The 20,499-nt window shown below is 37.3% G+C and overlaps 1 protein-coding gene across 7 annotated transcripts in view; it reads left to right on the forward strand.

Annotated features, from left to right (window-relative positions):
* ERC2 (ELKS/RAB6-interacting/CAST family member 2) overlaps positions 1 to 20,499 on the forward strand; it is a 980,330-nt gene that overhangs the window by 322,332 nt on the left and 637,499 nt on the right. For all 7 annotated transcript variants that reach the window (XM_063645317.1, XM_063645323.1, XM_063645319.1 and 4 more), the window contains 2 exons: positions 8,453 to 8,608; positions 17,389 to 17,556. In XM_063645317.1, coding sequence (XP_063501387.1) covers positions 8,453 to 8,608; positions 17,389 to 17,556 — 324 coding nt within the window. The remainder of the gene's footprint in view (positions 1 to 8,452; positions 8,609 to 17,388; positions 17,557 to 20,499) is intronic.

Consider the following 20,499-nt stretch of genomic DNA (forward strand, 5'->3'; position numbering starts at 1 on the left):
TCTATCCTTGATTGTCAACCACGTCCGAGAACTCTTTCACCACTAAGTGATGGTTCTGTCGTCTCCACAGTTTTCAAATTCCATTTGGGCATCTGGTTTTATTACTAACTGCCCAAAGACTATCTTGTTGCCTTCTTATTTACCAGTTTATGACTCCCTTTCAGAGCCTAGTACAAATTCCTAGCTTGATTCTGAAGACCGATTATCATTCTGCAGCACCTTCCTTTCATTTCCAACTCCTCGGCAGCTAAACATGATCTATATTATTTGAACAATTCTGTCTTCTACTCTTCCCTGATACATACATGCTCTGTATTCATTCTCTTTTTCTTTAAACTTACATTTATTAAATGTTATATCCTGGGCACCATGCTGAGTGCTCTTGATTTTGTATGTATTATTACTTCTAGCTGGAAAGAATTTCATCTTCTCTGTGATAATATTATTTTTATTCATCTCCAAACCCCACGTTAGGCTCCTGTGCTTTTTGGAGATTTCTTGACTCTGCTATGGCAATCTTACCCATTCCTGACTTCTCTATATATAGACTTACAGAATATTACATATTTTGGCATTGCCTTTCACACTATCACTTGTGCATTATATTTTTTCTGTTATAAGTAACAGAAAACTTACTCTCATATTTGGTGTTCTGGAGAGTGGATGGTTCAAATGTAGCTATATATTGCTGTACAAATGATGTTATAAGGGCCCAATCATTCAGATAGGTTCTCAATACATGATATCAAAGAAGGCCACATCCAGTCATGGGGTTCTTTTCTTTTTTCTTTTTTTTTTTTTTTTTTCATTTTGCTTACTCAGAAAAGGAGAGATCTTTTCTCCTCTGGATTAATGTTAGTCCCCTAAAAGAACTCTGATTGGCCTTCCTAGAGTTAAAAGTTTACCCCTGAATCAATCATTGTGTTCAGAAGACCCATGGTACCTGTCTCTGGGCAGGGCCACACAATTTAAAACTCTATTAAAACCATGGGGATGTTGGGAAGATGCAGTTCCCAAAAGGAAAGGAAGCTGGGCAGACCAAAAAAGTAATAGATATGTGCGATAGCTGGAAACAGGAGGGACGCTAACATTTATTGAGCACTGCTGTGTTTTAGCTGTTATTCTGGAAACTTCCATGTAGCCACTCATTTAATTCTTGTAGCAACCTTTGGTTATAGGATTAGCAAGGTTAGAAACATGTTCAGAAAGTATAACAGGATGAAATAAAAATGGAAGCTGTCTTCTAATTGTGTAAGTAACAACTGGGGAATTAGTAGGGCTTACTACATTGTTTTTGGCTCATGATAATAATGACAACTTTTCACTCTCTTGGGGTAGGCTCTGTAATAGGCACTTCGTATGCATTATACCTCACTTGTAATTTTCTTAACATGCTCATGAGCATGGTCTTATTGTAAAAGCCTGAACTAGGATTTGCATCCAGGTTTGTGACTCCGTAAAGGTCAGATGTTTTACCTTCACGTGCGGTCTGTCTGGATTGCTTTAGATTTAGCTCTTTTTCTTAGAGCTGAGTCCATTAACAAGAAGAACAAATTAACATATGGAGATCATAACTTCAAAGGTCACACAGTGTCCAGCAAGAACCACTAGAGACACATCTGCTCATGAGTCCTTAGTAATATGCACAGAGACAGGATGACAGGAAGGATGTGTTCCAAGGGCATGGGTTTCATGAAGAATGAGTCAGAAGCAGGCAAATAAGACCAGGAAAAGAAACATCAAAGCACCCTAATTGCTTTTCATTTGATCTAGTCCAACCTTTTCTGTGCTTGTACATTTTGCCATAAAGAATTAGATACCATCTAATTCTCATGTCATCTTCTAATCTAGGTAATCACCTTTTATAGTTTGATAAGGCCCAAGAAGACGAGTTTTTGATTTTTTTTGGTATTCATTCTTTTTACTAATATGTCTTAGGCCTAAGTCAGCTTCTTTCTGGAGTGTCTAACTTGGGCTCATATAACCACGGTCATCCCACACAGTAAATCCTTCCAAAGGCAGGGCCTTACTCAGATAGCCTAAGATTCAGGGCTGCTCAGTTAGGTTTGCAGCTATGACTAGATGATTTTTTAAAGTTAAGCCGTTAAGAGCCTCTGTGGTATCCAGTAATAACAGTTTCGAATTTTATTCTAAATAAAGTGTAATATAATTATGTAGGGACGTTTCCTGAACATTAGATCACATCTTTGGAAAACCAAATTGGCCCTAAGTTTGTTGATCAATGTCCGTAGACCAATATGTGATCACAGTGAATTCAATGCTCTGTAAAAACCGCTTATGTCTTCTTTCTTGGCCTGATATTAAAATGAAACCAGTAATTCTCACGGTATTTAAAAGGAAGGCACATTGTGACACTCAGCAATAACATAATTGTTACTTTTTGTGACTAAATGATATTGCTTCTTTTTGATGTTCCACCCACTCGCCATTTCAGTATTCACAATTCCTGGAGAGGGATTGAAATCTGTTTCTTGCTGTTTAAGGGGAACATAATGTTTGACAAATACAAAAAGAGTAATAATGGCACCCTGACTAGCAAAGATACTCCAGAAAATTTACTCCCAGGGTTGCTGTACACTTAATGTTAAGTTGGATGGCTCTTGAAACTAGATTCATGTTTTTCTAAATGTATTTGGAGAATAGAGTTACCCTAGTGTCTTCTGCATTGGTCAGTCTTGTCCCTTGTGTCTTCTGGACATGTGCAGTCATTTAGAACACCCGAATCACCCGGGGATCTTGTGAAAATATGGATTTGGATTCAATAGCTCTGAGTTGGGGCTTGAGGTTTTGCATGTGGAAAAAGCTCCCAGGTGATGTCAGTGCCGCTGGTCTATGACCACACTTTTGAGTAGCATGGATCCAGGCTGTCCTTCATGTTAGAGAGGGAAGGATGCCCATGGATCTTGTTGAGATCTACCTGGTATCTTACACACCTGGCAAAGTGACTGGTTCCCAATAGGTGCCCTTTGTATTTGTTAAATTAATGAATGAATGAGAGAACTCCTTGTCTAAGTTTACTGTTAATCTATAGCATACATGTTCTAGAGAAATCTAGAGATAGATTTAAAAAAAGAGAGAGAAAAGGAAGAAATAAACTTATTTCAATCTTCCCATCCCACTTTCATCCTCATTTCTATAACTGTAGCTGTCATTGGCTAGTGCTAGTATTTAAGGCTGGCTTAAACATTAGCATGGTGGGCCTAGTGGGTAAATGGCTTCTGGGGTTCAATTCCAGTGTTTTATTTATTAGTTGCCCATCAAATACCTATTTTGCATTTTTGAGCTGGTAGATGTAAAATAGTCTTGGGTATGAATCTTTAATTAGAAGCTATGATCTGCAATTTATGCATCACGTTTTTATAAGTATTATTTTATGAATGTGTAGAAAGAAATGATTGAAAAGAGACACTCAATTGAGATCTTTTTTCCTAACTGAAGCAAACATTGTTTAGATGTTTATTTTTTCCCTGAAAATTTTTTTCTACATCTTTGCAATCCATAACCAAAATATAATATACAGACAAAACAATTTCATGGTTGCCCTATCTCAAGACTATTTGAAAAATATTGCCTGAGACATGAGGTGCCAAGTTCCAGGAGTATGGGGGTCCACGTCTGTTCTTTCACTGTTGTCATCTTAAGTGCTGGGCTTAGAACAGGAGCTCAGTAAACTACTTTTGAGTGACAGAAGCTGACAGGCTGATCTAGATATTTAGTGTCCCCCCTTCATTTTAAATTGGGGGTGATTGTGGCAGGTTTTCCCTTGAAGAATCCAAATTATTGTTTTGACTCTTCAATTTAGCAATATTACCTTGTTTAATGTGATCATTACAGGCCTAAGTTTTTTTCAGGAATTGACTTCTAGAGGCAGTAATAACTGTGATAAATAAAATTAAATGGAATATTTTGCTTCAGGACTTTCCAGAGCCATTCATCGTTAATGCGCATTGAAAATTCCTAACAAGCATTTCTCAAACATACTTGACCCTGCAACCCCGTTTTCATGGAGCATTTGGGTTCTGTGAACTTTGAGAAAAGCTACTCTATATTATGTTTCACTTTCCCCATCTCTAAGGAAGGCCCACAATTATCTGCTTCTAGAGCTTGTTTATTTGTGAAATAATTAAAATATGTGTTTGAAAATCACTACATATATTGTTTTAAAATATCAGTCATAAATAACTTGTAAAAATGTTCAGATGAAGAAAGCTCTTTGGCGATTAGGGCGTAAAATGTTGCTTTACCTTCTGAAACTCCACTTCTCTGGAAGTTACAACATATGTCTTCATTTATGTATTTTTTTTCTCTATTCCAGATCAGTGCATCGAGTTTCTGAGCCATGTGCATTTAGTATCTCAATATCCATATGTCGCATTCAGCCATATCAGGACTTCATATGGACTTCCACAGTCCTCCTTACATATATAAGGTTTTAGTCATTTATCTTAGTGTTAGCGATTTTAAAAAAGAAAATGATAAAATTCCTTCCCTCCAAATTCTTTGGACTGATGCAGTTGAAAAGTGGTAGACATGCTAGCCATTTTGCTTGCTTTTTATTTTCATGCTTATATTCCCTCAGTCCTTCTCTGGTTTGGCATTTTGAATATCTTCTTGGGCACAACCCAAAACCATCTGATATATCTGTATTTTTTGTATCAGTTTTCCTTTGAATCTTAATGATATTCTCCTACCTACTTTTCTCTGTGCTCATGATGTGAGGTATGAGCTCTGTTGCCCTTGAAATTGACTTTTTATATAAGAACAGAAATATGGGCTGGGCACAGTGGTTCACATTATAATCCCAGCACTTTGGGAGGCTGAGGTGGGTGGATCACTTGAGGTCAGGAGTTTGAGACTAGCCTGGCCAACACGGTGAAACCCTATCACTACTAAAAATGCAAAAATTAGTTGTACGTGGTGGCACAGGCTGTTAATCCCAGCTACTCAGGAGGCTGAGGCATGAATATTGCTTGAACCTAGGAGGCGGAGGTTGCAGTGAGCCGAGATCACACCACTGCACTCCAGCTTGGGCAACAGAGCCGGAGAAGAAAGAAGTTTGTGAGAAGAAAGAAGGGTGTTGCTTAATTTGAGAAAACTAATAAAAGTAAAAACATTTTCAAAATGTTTCACCATTTGATGAAATTTTAACTTAAGATATCAAAAAGGTTTGCTGTGTTAAGAAACTTTCTATCTCAACCCAGTTCTGATCTTTCTTTAGCAGTATGTAATTCTTGAGTCCAGGGAAAAGTTCCGTCTAAGCCATTTAGAAGTTGTCAGTTGTAGTCCTTGCTCACTAAAGCCTCAGGAGTTTACTGAGAGGAAAACTGAGGCTTGTGAGGAAGCAGAGTCGTCTCCTCTTGCCTCCATGATTGGACATTGGAATTCCACCAAGTGTTACGAAAAAATTAAGATGTAAGATGTGAAGACGTCAAAGTGTATTGTGCCACACACACATACTCACCTACACATGTATTTATATAGGTATATATATGTATGCATACATACATATTTTATGGTCACTAAGATTAGAGTTGAAAATCCTAGGAAATTTTATGTAGGAAGAGCTGGGATATTAGCCCTTACCTTCACACTTACTTTATAGTTCAGTTCTTATAAAGATTGTACTCATCTATTTGTAAATGCTTAAATATTGCACTTGGGTATTTGTAAATCTCATCAACAGCCAATTTGTATCTCAATAGAGAGAAAAAATCTGTATCATATTGATTAGAGTTTTAATTGAAATAACTTTTTGTATGTTTTAAGGTGAAAATATAATCTTAAGGCTTTCATAGGAATGAATACAAATGTTAATAGTGCGTATATATGAGTGGCGGGATTATGAATAATCATAATTATCTATATAGCTTTTCAATTTTTGTTTAATGAGTCTTTCTTGATTTTATAGCCTGAAACATGTTGATTCAAAATGACTCTTATTTATTTGGAAAGTCTCTTATGAAGTTCTAGAAGTTCTTTTTCCATAGCACTTCCATTATTGCCTTTTTTTTTTTTTTGAGACATTATTGCCTTGCTATTTTTTTTTTTTTTTTTTGAGACGGAGTTTCACTCTTGTTGCCCAGGCTGGAGTGCAATGGTGCGATCTCAGCTCACCTCCAACTCTGCCTCCTGGGTTCAAGCGATTTTTCTGCCTCAGCCTCCTGAGTGGCTGAGATTACAGCCGTGCACAACCATGCCCGGCCAATTTTGTATTTTTAGTAGAGATGGGGTTTCTCCATGTTGGTTGGTCAGGCTGGTCTTGAACTCCCTACCTCATGTGATCTACTCACCTCGGCCTCCCAAAGTGCTGGGATTACAGGTGTGAGCCACCATGCCTGGCCGCCTTTCTTTTTATCTATGGAGTTCTCATAGCTCAGGACTCAAGTAAGTTACTAAATATCATTCCCCATGTTTGTGAGCTTGGCTGACTTAGCAAAGTACTATAGACTGGGTGACTTCAATAATGGAGATTTGTTTTTCTCACAGTTCTGGAGGCTAGAAGGCTGAGATTAGGGTGCCAGCATGATAAGGGTCTGTTGAGGGCTCTCTTCCTGGCTTACAGATAGCTGCCTTCTCCCCATGTCCTTTCTTGGTAGAGAGAGGGAGAGTGAGCAGCTTCCTGGTGTCTCTTCTTATAAGGGCTCTAATCCCATTCTGAGGGCCCTATTCTCCTAGCCTCATCTAATCCTAATTACCCACCAAAGGCCCCATCTCCAAATACCATCACATTGAGGGTTAGAGCTTCAACATATATATTTCTGGGGAACTCAACATTCAGTCCATAACATTTTTCAAAATTTAAACTGGTAGTATACAATATTTCCAGAAATGGTATCTAAATAGAAAAATACTGGCAGAATATACATGAAAACATTAATGGTAGTTATTTCTAGACAGTAGGATTAGAGGTTTTCTCCATTTTCTATGAATTCAAAGTATATTGTTTTTATAACTGAAAAAATACAATAGGTATTATTTTTAAAGGAAAATGAAATACTACAGAATGTTCCATTTCCTAATAATCTTGGAATTTTCAAAATCTTTTTATTTCATCTTCTTGAAGTTTTTCTGAGAATTAATAAAAATGTCTACGGAACTTAGAGCACTTAGTTCTTGGTACATAATAGAGTTGCACAAATTTACTGCTTCCCCTTTTCCTCTTTTAACATGATGACAATGTTAATGACAATAACAATGATAATTACTATATTGCCATAGGAGATATACCATTGGGCATAGTTTATAGGAAAATAAAGTAGACAATAGCCACAAAATCAGGATAAACACATTTGTTGCAAGGTTTTTAAAAATGAGTTACTTATAAATAGAATAGCCTATTCATTGTCTTTACTTTTGGAATTCTTAATCTTTTTGATTCTGAGAAAATGAATTGGTTAAAAAAGTTGGTAGATTGTTCTGTATTAGCATTCAGTTACAAATTTAATATGAGCTCCTTAACTCTGTGCAATAAAATGGCAGGCAAATGTGACACTGAGAAAACTTGAAGTCAGTTTTCGATGTGTCAAACTTTCATTTCAAAGACTGATTGAAGCCTAATACTTACTGTTGTGGAAAATTTTTTTGTCATTTTTTTGGTTTGTTTTGGTTCCCCTATAAGAGCTCTCTCTTCTCTACTTTCTAATGCATTGTTTCTAATGCTCTATCTTGTGTATAGAGTCTGTCATTGGTAACTTTTTCCCAATTAATTCTACATCTAAGTGTAATATTTCTAGTTGTTGGCTCCATAAATCAATAGGTTGAAATGCCCTGCAAGGTAGTCATGTTTTTTGTCACGTAGGGACCTGACTGCTCGCCAGATAAATTATGACATTGTGATGTATTATTTCCAATCACTATAAATTTTCAATATTTAGTGTATGAGTCATACCAAGTCGAGATTCAGTTGTTTAGTTTCACTTACGTCTGTATTTTAGATGAGAATCCTTTTTCCCATTAGTAGATTTGAATTTCTTTCTCTCTCAGAGTCAAATTCCAAACATGCCTTATAAAACCAGTCATAAAATATACACATAAACTGTTTTTGTGTTTATAAGTGGATTCAAAAATACACACAGGTAAACTACATCCCAGATTAAAATCTGTCCACTTAAATGGTGTTCTGTTTTGTTTTTTAACACTTAGATTACTTTTATCACTGTTGCTTTGGTAATTTGATTCCCAGATATGAGACAAACATATCTAGATAATTCTCTGTATTGTATTGACACATGGTCTTGATTGGGAGCTTAAACTATCATCTCACAAATAATCCTCAGCTGTGAAAAAAATAAATTGTCCTAAATTCGGGGCTATCTATACCATGGTTAATATGTAACAGCACTACAAAAATTACTTTCTTAAATTCTGTTTTGATATCTTAAAAATAATTTTTATTCTTTATTTTTCTTTTTCTTTTCTTCTTTACCAACAGGACACGAAAATTGCTTCATTGGAGCGAAACATAAGGGATCTCGAGGATGAGATCCAGATGTTAAAAGCCAATGGCGTGCTGAACACTGAGGACCGCGAAGAAGAGATCAAACAAATTGAGGTTTACAAAAGTCACTCCAAGTTTATGAAGACCAAGGTACGGTCCAGGGTTATAAACTTTTACGTTCTTAATGTGACTAGAAAGTTACAGTTTACACACATACTTTTTCCAAATACCCCATATAATATGCTTTATGTGATATTATTTAATATATAGACAACAAAGGAGAATGCGGAAGATTTTTAGTTCAGACATATAGATTCCAAAAAGCAATCAGGGAAAGCCTTTGGTGGAATTTCTCCTTACTGAGAGGTTCAGGCTTTAAGTAAGAGTTCCTTTGGTATTCCTCTTCCTTGGGAATTAACATATTTATAGTCCACTCTCTTCCAAATTTCCACCATCACGTAAGTTTGCTATTTTTTGAAGTTGCTGTCGTTGTCAAATTTCTTGCCTCTCCTAGAAGGTGATTGTCTCAAAATATTTGCGATTTCAAGCCAACTTAACTCATTTAAATGTTATTAGGTAGGGAGGCTGAGGCAGGCAGATCAGCTGAGGTCAGGAGTTCGAGAGACCAGTCTGGCTAACGTGGTGAAACCCCATCTCTACAAAAAACCACAAAAATTAGCCAGGCATGGTGACATGCACCTGTAATCCCAGCTACTTGGGAGGCTGAGGCAGGAGAATCACTTGAACCTGGGAGGTAGAGGTTGCAGTGAGCCGAGATGGTACCACTGCACTCCAGCCTGGGCGACAGAACAAGACTACATCTCAAAAAAAAAAAAAAAAAAGTTATTAAGCTACTTTGATTTTAGCATAGTGTTTAAGACATAAATAGTTTTGAGTCCCAATGCTGCCCTTTAGTTAAATTATTCAACTTCCCTAAGCCTCAGTTTCTTTATCCATGAAATAGGGATAAGAAAAATACCTACATCATTGGGTTGGTCTGATGATTCCAGGAGATTATTCATTTAAAGCCCTTAGTCCCTTGTCTGATTAAGTCTCCATCGAATGTCAGGCATTGTTGTTGACAGTAGTATTGATGTTATTATTGTTATCTATTGCTATGGAATCTTTATAAAATATTTTAGAGTAACCTGCTCTATTAGTTTATATTGTTATTGTCAGTTTTAAAGATTTGGGATTGTATTTTTTCAAAAATAAATTTGGGGCTTGAAATGAACGAAGCACCTGAATATTTATTATTTTTACATATGCATAATTATTAAATTTATGAATAGCCCAAATAGGTCTTTTGAGACTGTGAGATGCTTTTATCTGTTCCTCTGTTTAAATCATTTTGCTTCTGAAAATAATAACTACACCAATTAAAAAATTTTTTTTCTTTTTTCTTTTTCTACCACTTGCTCTTAAATATGCCTATTCTCTTGTTCTAGGTTTTAATCTTGTTTGTTGCTTTATGAAATGCAGCAGAGTTACAGTAATGCAGACCTCTGTGAGAAAGCAGTGGGAGAGGAGAGAAAAATGTTTAAATGATTTTTATCAGTTGTGAAATATGTGCGTACTCCTTGCTGAGTTTGCAAATTATAGGGAGGAAATTATATCTATCTAGCGTTTACTTCATCACAATGTGTGTGTGTGTGTATGCATGCATGCATGTATACACAAGGAAAAAACACAGAACTATTCTTACTTCTGTCAACTTTCCATCTCTAACTAGATGTTGAGATTGTGCTGAAAACGTGGATCGAGGAGTGGAGATATGAGGGGACTGTCCAGTGGATTTGAATGTAACCAGGGACTGCCTCAAAGTTGAGAATAAGTTTCCCTGCTCAGTCTTTCCTCTGGTTTCTTTCTTGCAGTCCCTCCCTCTCAGAGAGTTAAGCTGAGGTTTGGCAAGCACAGTACTAGGGTGACCTGCAGACAGTGCCCAAATCATTCTGGGAATGAAAACGAGAGGCACAGATATGAGTGAACTCAAGAAGTTTGGGGGAAATTATTGTTTTGGCTTGAACTTTTCCCCCGACTCTGTTATTCCACAATGGGAGATTGTTCAAGCCACTTCTACAGCTGAAAATGTCATGAAATTTGTAAACTCTGCCCCTCATCATGGACTCTGTCCAGGTAAATAAAACATTTATATGATCTTCAGCAAGTCATGACCTTTATTAGCCCACGTTTGTCTGAGAGACCATCAATCCTTGAGTTAGTTTTAACTTTCAATGGTTAGTTACTTTTAATGGTTCCAGAAGTGGTCAGGTCAGAAGAATGTTTGAGGAAAGTAGTGGAGTGAGGTGGAAAGAGTGCAGGCTGAAGACGAAAGCAGACTTCAGCAAGTCTCTAACCTGCCTTTGCCAGCTGCATAGGGAGTGACTTGAGGAGTGACCAAAGTCACTTGACCACACTTTCCTCTCTAAAATAGGGGTGACAGCACCAACCTTACAGGATGGTTCAGATGGACTAAATAAGCTTAAAATTAAATAGTGTAGTTAAAGTACCTGGCTCAAAAACTAGCTTATAATGAAAAACATTATTATTGAAGAAGTATAACCAAATAATAATCATAACAAAATGTGTTATATTTAACTTGACTAATGGGAAAAATGGATTTCTAAGAAATACGAATAAAATGAATTCTTACGTCATGCGGATACCTCTTTTACTGTTAAAAATTAGCTAAAAAGTACTAGTAAGTGTCAGTTTTTAATATTTTCTCCATTGAAAGAATGTTCTTATTGGATTGAACTATAACATTTATTGCTAATGTTTCTTGTCATTAATTACTTACTTTTCTTAATTCTCCTACTTGGTTTTTTTTTGTTTGTTTGTTTTGAGACAGGGTCTCAGTCTGTCACCCAGGCTGGGGTGCAGTGGTGTGATCTCAGCTCACTGCAGCCTCCACCTCCCAGGTTCAACCAATTCTCCCACCCCAGCCTCCTGAGTAGCTGGGATTACAGGCATGCACCACCATGCCAGCTATTTTTTGTATTTTTTTTGGTAGAGATGGGGTTTCACCATGTTGGTCAGGCTGGTCTCAAACTCCTGATCTCAAGTGATCTGCCTGCCTCAGCCTCCCAAAGTGCTGGGATTACAGATGTTAGCCACCACATCCAGCCCAATTCTACTTTGAGTGATGAGTGTGATTCCTCATTTAAGTCTGAGAATACTGCTTGCTTTACTTATTAAAGTGAATAAATCATGTAGATTGGAGGGAAAGAAAGTATTTTAAATAGGCACATGGAAGGGTGTGCACTTCCATTTTGATCCAGAGCAGGTAGTTGGAATTGGTAGGGTCTCTTGAAAGTTCTTTGATTAAATTAAGTATCAGTGAATGCCTAGATTGCTTTTTACAAACATATCTTAGAAAAACCATGATATAACATTTTTGGAAAGGTAGAAGGTGGGTTGCAAAACTCAGCTTGTGCAAAGGCAGGAATACAAAACATAGTCAGCCAGGGTAGAAATCTTGGCATCTTGCAAGTCTTTTGGCACATGAACATTGTCTCTGAGAACTGAGCCTCTGGGAGATCTCAGATGTGTAACTCTCTGTTGGAAACTCCCAATTCCTACCCCAACACTGAAGGGTTAGAGGAATCAAACTGTGAGAGCTGAATCTCGGAGGCCACGGAAAGCATGAATTATTTTCAGGAGCTCCATTAAGCCTCGGAGAATGGAACGTACCAGATACATAATTGTTTTTCTGGTAGGGAAAGAATAATGGCATTTCCTTTCTTTACAAGGCTTTGTTCCTAGTCTAACACATTTTTCATCTACTCATTCCAGTATTTCTATATTAGCTGCTCCCTCTGTTTCCAGTGTTTGCCAAAGATGCCAATCTGCTGTCTTAGATCTCCTCCTTTATTCTGAATTTGTAACACATTTTCTTATAAACCTCTGATAGATTACAAATCTCCTAACCCAAACTGCATGATAGTAAGCATATCACTTTCTAGACATAAGGGCCATATCTGCAGTGAAAAACAAGCTGTTTTCCTTGGCAGAGTGTTTTTTCAGGGTGTAGTTTGTGTCACAGATGTAAGTGGGGGAAGAATTTTCAGACGGGATGAAGTGTGCCTGATGTCCACATGGACTTCATATAAAGCATGTGATGTAATTCCGATTGGCTTTTCTTCTGGCCGTCACAGAGACGGACCTTCCCCGGCCTCAGTTCAGTTCTCATTTATGTTCGATTGCATCACTTTCCATTGTTATGGAATTTATGGCTGTAAAAGAAGCAAAAGGCATATTTTTATGGGAGAATATGATTTTTTTTTACCCTGTAACTATGTTCCTCTTAGAAAAGCTTTTTTCTGTTATTGTCTACACAAATATTTATTGAAAATTTACCTTATGGCAGCAATATCTGAAAGCTATTTAGAGCCACTGCCTATTTAATATTTATAGACTGAAATAGTTTTATCATTATCAATCTATTTTTATTGACTAAAGGAGGTGTACGTAGACCCTGCCATGCCCTTCCCCCTGACTAAACCCTATTGTCTATATCCAGTTGATTTCTTTTTCATTTCCCTCTCAATACCCCAAACCCCACACTAGCTTTCTACTGTGGTATTTGTGGAAGTTAGCACAAATTGGTTTTTTCACTATAAACATCATCTTTGCTTAGGTGTGTAGAGTTGAAAGTTTTTGAGTGTTAATTTCAGATGAATCAGTTTCATATGTGGAATCAACTATAAACTGTGCTGTCAGCTACGACTGGATATAATTTGAGGCCATACCCCCCTGAGAAGAGTGTTGATCGTAACAGATTTTAATATCTTTTATCATTTTAGATAATCCTAATGCTGATTTTCCCTGTTTTTATTTATACTATATTCTTGTTATGTATGAGAGAGAACTTCCTACTTTTGTTCCACGTAAAAATGACCACACACTCACGATTCATTAAATTATAAAGAAATAATGTATTTCAGAAACTGCACATATCTGAGCAGTGCTCACTTGCTGACATATACCTGGGGCACATTGATAAGCAGTCATGATTCTTTCCCAGTGAATAAGCATATTTAGGATCCTTCTCAAGATCATTTTTTGTTTAGCCACTACCAATCCTTTAGATTTGGCTAGCAAGATGAAGCTTGTTTGTTGCCTGACATAGTCTGACTTCTTGCAAATGGGATTTCCATTCATATCAACCTTTCTACTAAGTTGTGCAAGCTGAACCCTTCTAAACATGGGAGTCTCACTCCTGTTCATGCTCAGCTGATATTGTCAGTAGCTTGTTATTGTTTATGTCAGTTTTCTTGCTGAAAACAACAAAAAATACTGAATGAAATATATTTTTAAACATATATTTTAAAATGTACTTATGAGCTCTTGAGGAAGAAAGAGCCTCAAGAGTCAAAGCTAAGCCATAGCAGGAAGCCTGTGTGATAAGTAGAGCGTGGGTTATGTATTAGTCTGTTCTCATGCTGCTAATAAAGACATACTCATGACTAGGAATTTACAAAGGAAAGAGGTTTAATGAACTCACAGTTCCACATGGCTGGGGAGGCCTCACAATCATGGTGGAAGGCGAATGAGGAGCAAAGTCATGTCTTACATGGCAGCAGGCAAGAGAGTGTACGCAGGGGAACTGCCCTTTGTAAAACCATCAGATCTCATGAAACTTATTCACTATCATGAGAATAGCATGGGAAAGACTGGCCCCGCCCCCATGATTCAATTGCCTCCTGCTAGGTCCCTCCCATGACATGTGGGAATTATGGGAGCTACAATTCAAGATGAGATTTGGGTGGGGACACAGCCAAACCATATCAGGTTATTTATTCTTGTTGGCAATTTTCAGATAGATGAACTTGAGCTCTGGTTTTCATAGCCATAAGGACACTGAAGAAGAGAGACCGAAGTCTGGGCCTACTTAAGATGAGGGATAGTAGGAACCCTATTACCACCACCACATGAAGCTGGGATCTCAGACAGCTATACTGCTAGTGCAGAGGCAAACTAAAAATAACCTTACCATATTCCCCCTCCTCACATTTAGACTAGGGGACTCCAGGGAAGATTTTCTGTTTTAAAGCTTTGAGCCAAGTAAAAGATGAGAAAATTTGTTCTCAGAATCCATAACCACAGCTGGCTGTTATCCTACATGGATGTGCTATGCAAGATGATCTAAAATCTTCAGGTAGAGAATGTAGCTTAAAGCAGCTACATTCTTGGTTGATAGTGTCCCTAGGTATTGGCAGAGGCAAATTCTCTAAAGGACCACATAAGCCTTAAAGTACTTTTTCAGATAAAGCTCCAAAAAAAAAACAAACAAAAAAAACTAGTACACAGTACCAAAAAAAAGAGAAAAATCACAAAATCTGCAAGAAAACAGGCCACCATAAGTGATAGCCAGTAGAAAGAATAAATAGCAGAATCAGAAAGCAAAGACTTCAAAAATTGGAATTATAAGAAAAAGACTATGAAATATTAATACGTGTGTTTAATATGTTTAAATAAATAAGAGATTGAAAATATGAATAAAGAACAAGAGACTATAAGAAACCAAGCAAATTTAAAGATAACCAAATCAAGACTTGTAGTCTGAAGGATTATCTTAGGAATGAAACAAGGCTGAAAATTAGTATGATAAGCATCCAACTTAAAAAGTTAGGAAAAAAAATAGAATAAGCCCAAAGAAAATAGAAGGAAGGAAATATTTAAAAGCAGCAGACATGAATGAAACAGAAAATAAAAGTGTAATCGCATAATCAATATAGCCCAAATTGGTTCGTTGATTAGAATACTTAACTTGACATGCGTCTACTGAGATTCATCAGGAAAAAGGGTGGTTAAAGCTAACATAAAACTTAAAAAAAGAGAGGTTAATAATGTAGAATATTAGAAATGAAAAGGAAGACATAATCATAAATACTATTGATATAAAGATAAGTGGGTTTTTTAGACATCTCCTGCAAATAAGTGTGAAAATTTAGATGAAACAAAAAATTCTTTGGGGAAAAAAATGTATCAACACTGACTCAACTAATTAGAAACATGAATATTCCTATAGCCATTAAAAGTGGATTAGTAAGTAATGTTCTTTGGAAAAAGAAAATAACAGCTCTGAATGGTTTTGCTGGTGATTTCTAATGAACATTAGTGTAAAAAAAATTCCAATTTCACAGAAACCATTTCCAGACACATTAAAGGAAGGGACACTTCCTACTTCATTTGGAAGGCTATATTAATATTAAAACCTGACAAGGACAGCATAGGATAGGAAAATTATAAACCAATCTCAGTCATAAACATAAATAAAAGATCCTTACAAAATATTAGCAAGCTGAATCCGGTAACATATAAAAAATATGTAATGACTGAGTGGAGTTTTTCATAGTAATGCCAGGGGAGATTAAGGTTAAAAATTTCATTAATGCAATTCATTAAAATAGCATATGAAAGTTGAAAAATGGCGATAAACATATCAAATTGGCAAAAGTGTAAAAGACCGGTGACATAAGTTATTGGTAAAGAGGTGGAGTGATTGGCATACTTGCTAGGTGCTTGTGATCATGTAAATTAATAGAACTGTTTTGGAAGACATTTTTTTTGTTTTTGTTTTTTGAGTGGAGCCTCCCTCTGTCGCCCAGGCTGGAGGGCAGTGGCATGATCTCGGCTCACTGCAACCTCTGCCTCTCGGGTTCAAGTGATTCTCTTGCCTCAGCCTCCCGAGTAGCTGGGAATACAGGCGCCTGCCACCACTCCTGGCTAATTTTTGTATTTTTAGTGGAGATGGGGTTTCATCATATTGGCCAGGCTGGTCTCGAACTCCTGACCTTGTGATCTGCCTGCTTTGGCCTCCCAAAGTGCTGGGATTACAGGTGTGAGCCATACATTTTTGTTTTATCTAGTGAAATTGAAGATGAATATGCTATGTGGTTCAGCAATTTAAATCTTACATAGACATTTGAGAATATTATTGCTATGTGAACTAGGTTATATGTATAAGAATGTTCAGAATAGCATTGTTTATAGTAGCAAAAAACCCAAGAACAAACCCAAATTTCTATCAACAGCACAGTGGGCAGATAAATTGTGGTGAAGTCTTACAATGGAATACTCTACTCCAGTGAAAATTAATGAACTCTGTGTACAACATTGTGATTTAATCTCCAGGACATAAGATTGAGTAGGAAAAAAAGCAAAATACGAAAAAAAAATTGTAGCCCAAATAAAGTTTAAAAACATGCAAAACCAACTAGTATACATTTATGGATGCAAAAATATATGATCAGCCTAAAAGACAAGCAAAGAAATAATAAACACAAAATTTGGGGTGGTAATTATTTCCAAATGGGGAGAGGGGATAGAAATGGGATAGGACACGGGTAATTTTAGTGATCTTTTTTGGTGAATTGAATGATGGATTTTTTGGGTCATTTTTCCTCATACCTTACGTATATTTTATGTTCTTTTTGTATCTTCTCAATATTTAATGTAAGCAAATAGAAGATCCCCAATGCTTACTTGTTTTTTAGGATTCTTTTGTCAAATGATGCCCTTGAATGATTATTTGCACTGTGGAGTTATGCCTTGGTTTAATTACCCATGTTAGATCCCTGTTGACTCTCCTCAGGACCATGGTGGTAATACACTTGGTGGTTTCATAGATGAGTAGGTTTGGCTGGGAAGGCTTCATTCCATTGTGAAATTGGTCTACAGTGGGATGGAGGGCAGTCTGCTGACCTTTCCATTCCTATTTTCTATGCTCTCAGTGACCTTTACAGATTTTCCTCCAGAACCCAAAGACTGTGTGATTCCCAAGGCTATCTTTTTTAAGCAAATTCATGGCCTGCCTTGTTGGATTATTGATCACTGGCTGCTGAAATGGAGAGAAATCAGTAGTTGTCCAATGTAAAGTGTAGGGGCAGCAATTTCTAATTTCTTGCAATTTTGTTGTTTTGCAGATTGATCAGCTGAAGCAGGAACTTTCAAAGAAAGAGTCGGAACTTCTTGCCTTACAAACAAAGCTTGAAACCCTCAGCAATCAAAATTCAGATTGCAAGCAACACATTGAAGTGCTCAAAGAGTCGCTTACTGCCAAAGAACAGAGGGCTGCCATCCTTCAGACTGAGGTAAGGCACTGCCTTAGGATTCTAGACAGCAGAGACATTGAATTGATAGAAATTGCCCTACCTGAACAACTTTCCTCCGAAGACCCTTTATCCTAACCCTTGGTGCCAGATGTATTTTGAAATTCATATTTGTTGGGCTTTCAGAAAGGCGAGATGCATTGTATAGATTGTGTAACACTGCAAGTGAAGTTGTAGCAACACCCGATAAGCAAACACATGAATATTTTTGCATTAAAAAAATTTCTTACACTAAGTAGGATAAATAAAGACTGTATAATTAGACTCTTGTCAGTTTGTGTCAAGTTGTGCCACCAAAGGTGTTTGCTTCACACTTGGAATTTCTTTTTTTCATACTTCAGAGCATTTTAGATTTGGTAACCACAGTTAAGGGCTTGGATCTAGAATGATTTCATTTTATCAAAAATCATAAAATAACTGGAATGTCATCTGCCTTGCTTTGCTGTGCATCCTCTGTATGGGTTCCCCTTCTGGCACCCATGTTTCCAAAGGGTTCTTATTTACTAAGGATTATCTTCAATTTCTTTTACCCATTGAAGAAAGTTGATATTGTGTGAGTTTCTCAAAGGAAATATTGGTTTATTATCTCTTATTCATGCTTAGAAGAACAACAAAAACATGTTACTATCCTATTGCCTTGCTTTTCCTCCTTGGATTACATCTTTGGGTCTGCTAAGAAATGCAAAACACAAGCTAGTTATTGTGTAAATAAAATAGTTATCAAATGCAGCAGGCAATAGGGAAAAATGTGGTGAATCTTGATTTTGTGTTGAGGCACTGTGCTGTGTGCATTACTGTAGAAGGCATTCTAATCAACATGCATGCTCTCTCTTGGGCTCTTTGAGCTGTGTCTTTGCGTGTATATATTTTAGCATCTGTGGGGAGGTTTGGATTGGCCTTAGGAGTTAATGGAACTGTTGAGTAGGTCTGTGCTCTCAGTCAAGGTGCAGGACAGTGTCCAGAGAAGGAAGAGAATACTTTCTGGATTGGATAGGTCTTAGCGTGAACCTGACTCAGCCCCTATACCTTTGACCATTGGCTGATAGGCAGCTACCTGATTGCTTGAATTCGAAACAATCACCTTGGTCTCAATGATGTAGATATTTCACATTTAAGAAATACCATTTTCAGGCTGGGCGCGGTGGCTCACGCCTGTAATCCCAACACTTTGGGAGGCCAAGGCGGGTGGATCACGAGGTCAGGAGATCCAGACCATCCTGGCAAACACGGTGAAACCCAGTCTCTACTAAAAAATACAGAAAATTAGCCAGGCGTGGTGGCGGGTGCCTGTAGTCCCAGCTACTTGGGAGGCTGAGACAGGAGAATGGCATGAACCCGGGAGGCAGAGCTTGCAGTGAGCAGAGATCACGCCACTGCACTCCAGCCTGGGTGACAGAGTGAGACTTCATCTCAAAAAAAAAAAAAAAAGAAATACCATTTTCAGTTGTGTATAGTTCCACTGTGAATGCAAAGGTATGGGTATTTTATTTTTTAAGGCAAATATTTAATCTATACTGTAAATTGGAAGTTGGCTTCTATCTCCTTTGAGGAGGCAGCAGTGAATAGTATCTAGAATTGTGTTAAGACTGTAGCCACATGTGGCTATTTAAACTAAAATTAATTAAAATCCAGTAAAATTTAAAATGTATTCTATAGTCACATTAGCCACATATCAAGTACTAACAGTTATATGTGGCTAGTGGCTACTGTATTAGACAGCACAGCTAGAGAACATTTCTACCATCTAGTTCTTGTCTCAAATGGGGGTCAACCAAAACTATGGCTTGTGGGCCAGATCTGGCCCTGTGCCTGCTTTTGTAAATAAAGTATTATTGGAACACAGCCATACCCATTCATCTACATGTTGTCTTTAGCTGCGTTTGTGCTACAACAGCAGAGTCTAGCAGTTGCAATAGATATTGTATGGCCCACAAAGCTGAAAATATTTACTGTCTGGCTTTTTACAGAAAGTTTGCCAATTTCTGGCATTGTGATTTTGTGGGAAGAGGATTGAGTGGGCATTGGAATGCCCAGCTAGTCTTCTCTCTGGCTGTGGTACCCTAAATGGAGAAAGATAGTTTGCTGACAGCTGTTCTAGAGCACTCATTTTTCTTCACTGTATCATTCAAAAAGCAACTGCGTGTACCCATATTTTGTCAATAATACCAGGATTATCGATAAAGTTAGTGTAATTGTGTTGCTGTGCGTTGTTGGGTAGGAGAGAATTTGAGAAGCAAGGCAGTCTTCTTGCCCAAACCAGCAGTCAGGTTTCTTGATGGTTTCTCTCCAAAGAAAACGAATGAGGAGCCAGGTCAGAAAGGCTTTTCTTCTCACTATCTTATACTGATGGATGCTATATTCCTTGTCCTCTTTCCTTTCTCATTCCCCTCCCTGTATTTTACGTCTCTCAAATTAATGTAGTCCAAATCAGACCTATACATATTTCATGAAAAAGACAGTGGTGACATTATGTGGATAGCTTCTGTCCCATGTTCAATAATTAAAATGACCAAATAAAGAGATGGTGCTTTGAAGTAGAAAAAAATTATTCTCCATGTGCAGAGAAAGTGAGATGATTTTCTGTCTTCTGCTTTGAAGTTGGGAGTATGAGATTACTGATTTTATCAGCTAGAAACGGCTGAGGAATTTTCTTTTGCCTTTCTTTTTTTCTTATGAGATCTCTTTGTACATGGAAACAGAGGAGAAACTTATCTAATTACGTCTGTCTCTTAGGGGGAGCAATTTAGGTTGAAATTGCTCTAATTGTTGGATTATGGGCAGAGGATTTTTGGCAGCAGGGTAGAATACTTTAAAGTGATTTCCCCACCTTTAGGATAGCAGAGGTAAATAAGAGTCTTTCTACCTGCTGTGTGGTGTGTTAGTGGGTGAGTATTCAGAAGATGAGATATGTTGTGTTTCATTATG

Source organism: Symphalangus syndactylus, chromosome 1 (genome assembly GCF_028878055.3).
Source record: "Symphalangus syndactylus isolate Jambi chromosome 1, NHGRI_mSymSyn1-v2.1_pri, whole genome shotgun sequence".
In the NCBI taxonomy this organism is placed as follows: Eukaryota; Metazoa; Chordata; class Mammalia; order Primates; family Hylobatidae; genus Symphalangus; species Symphalangus syndactylus.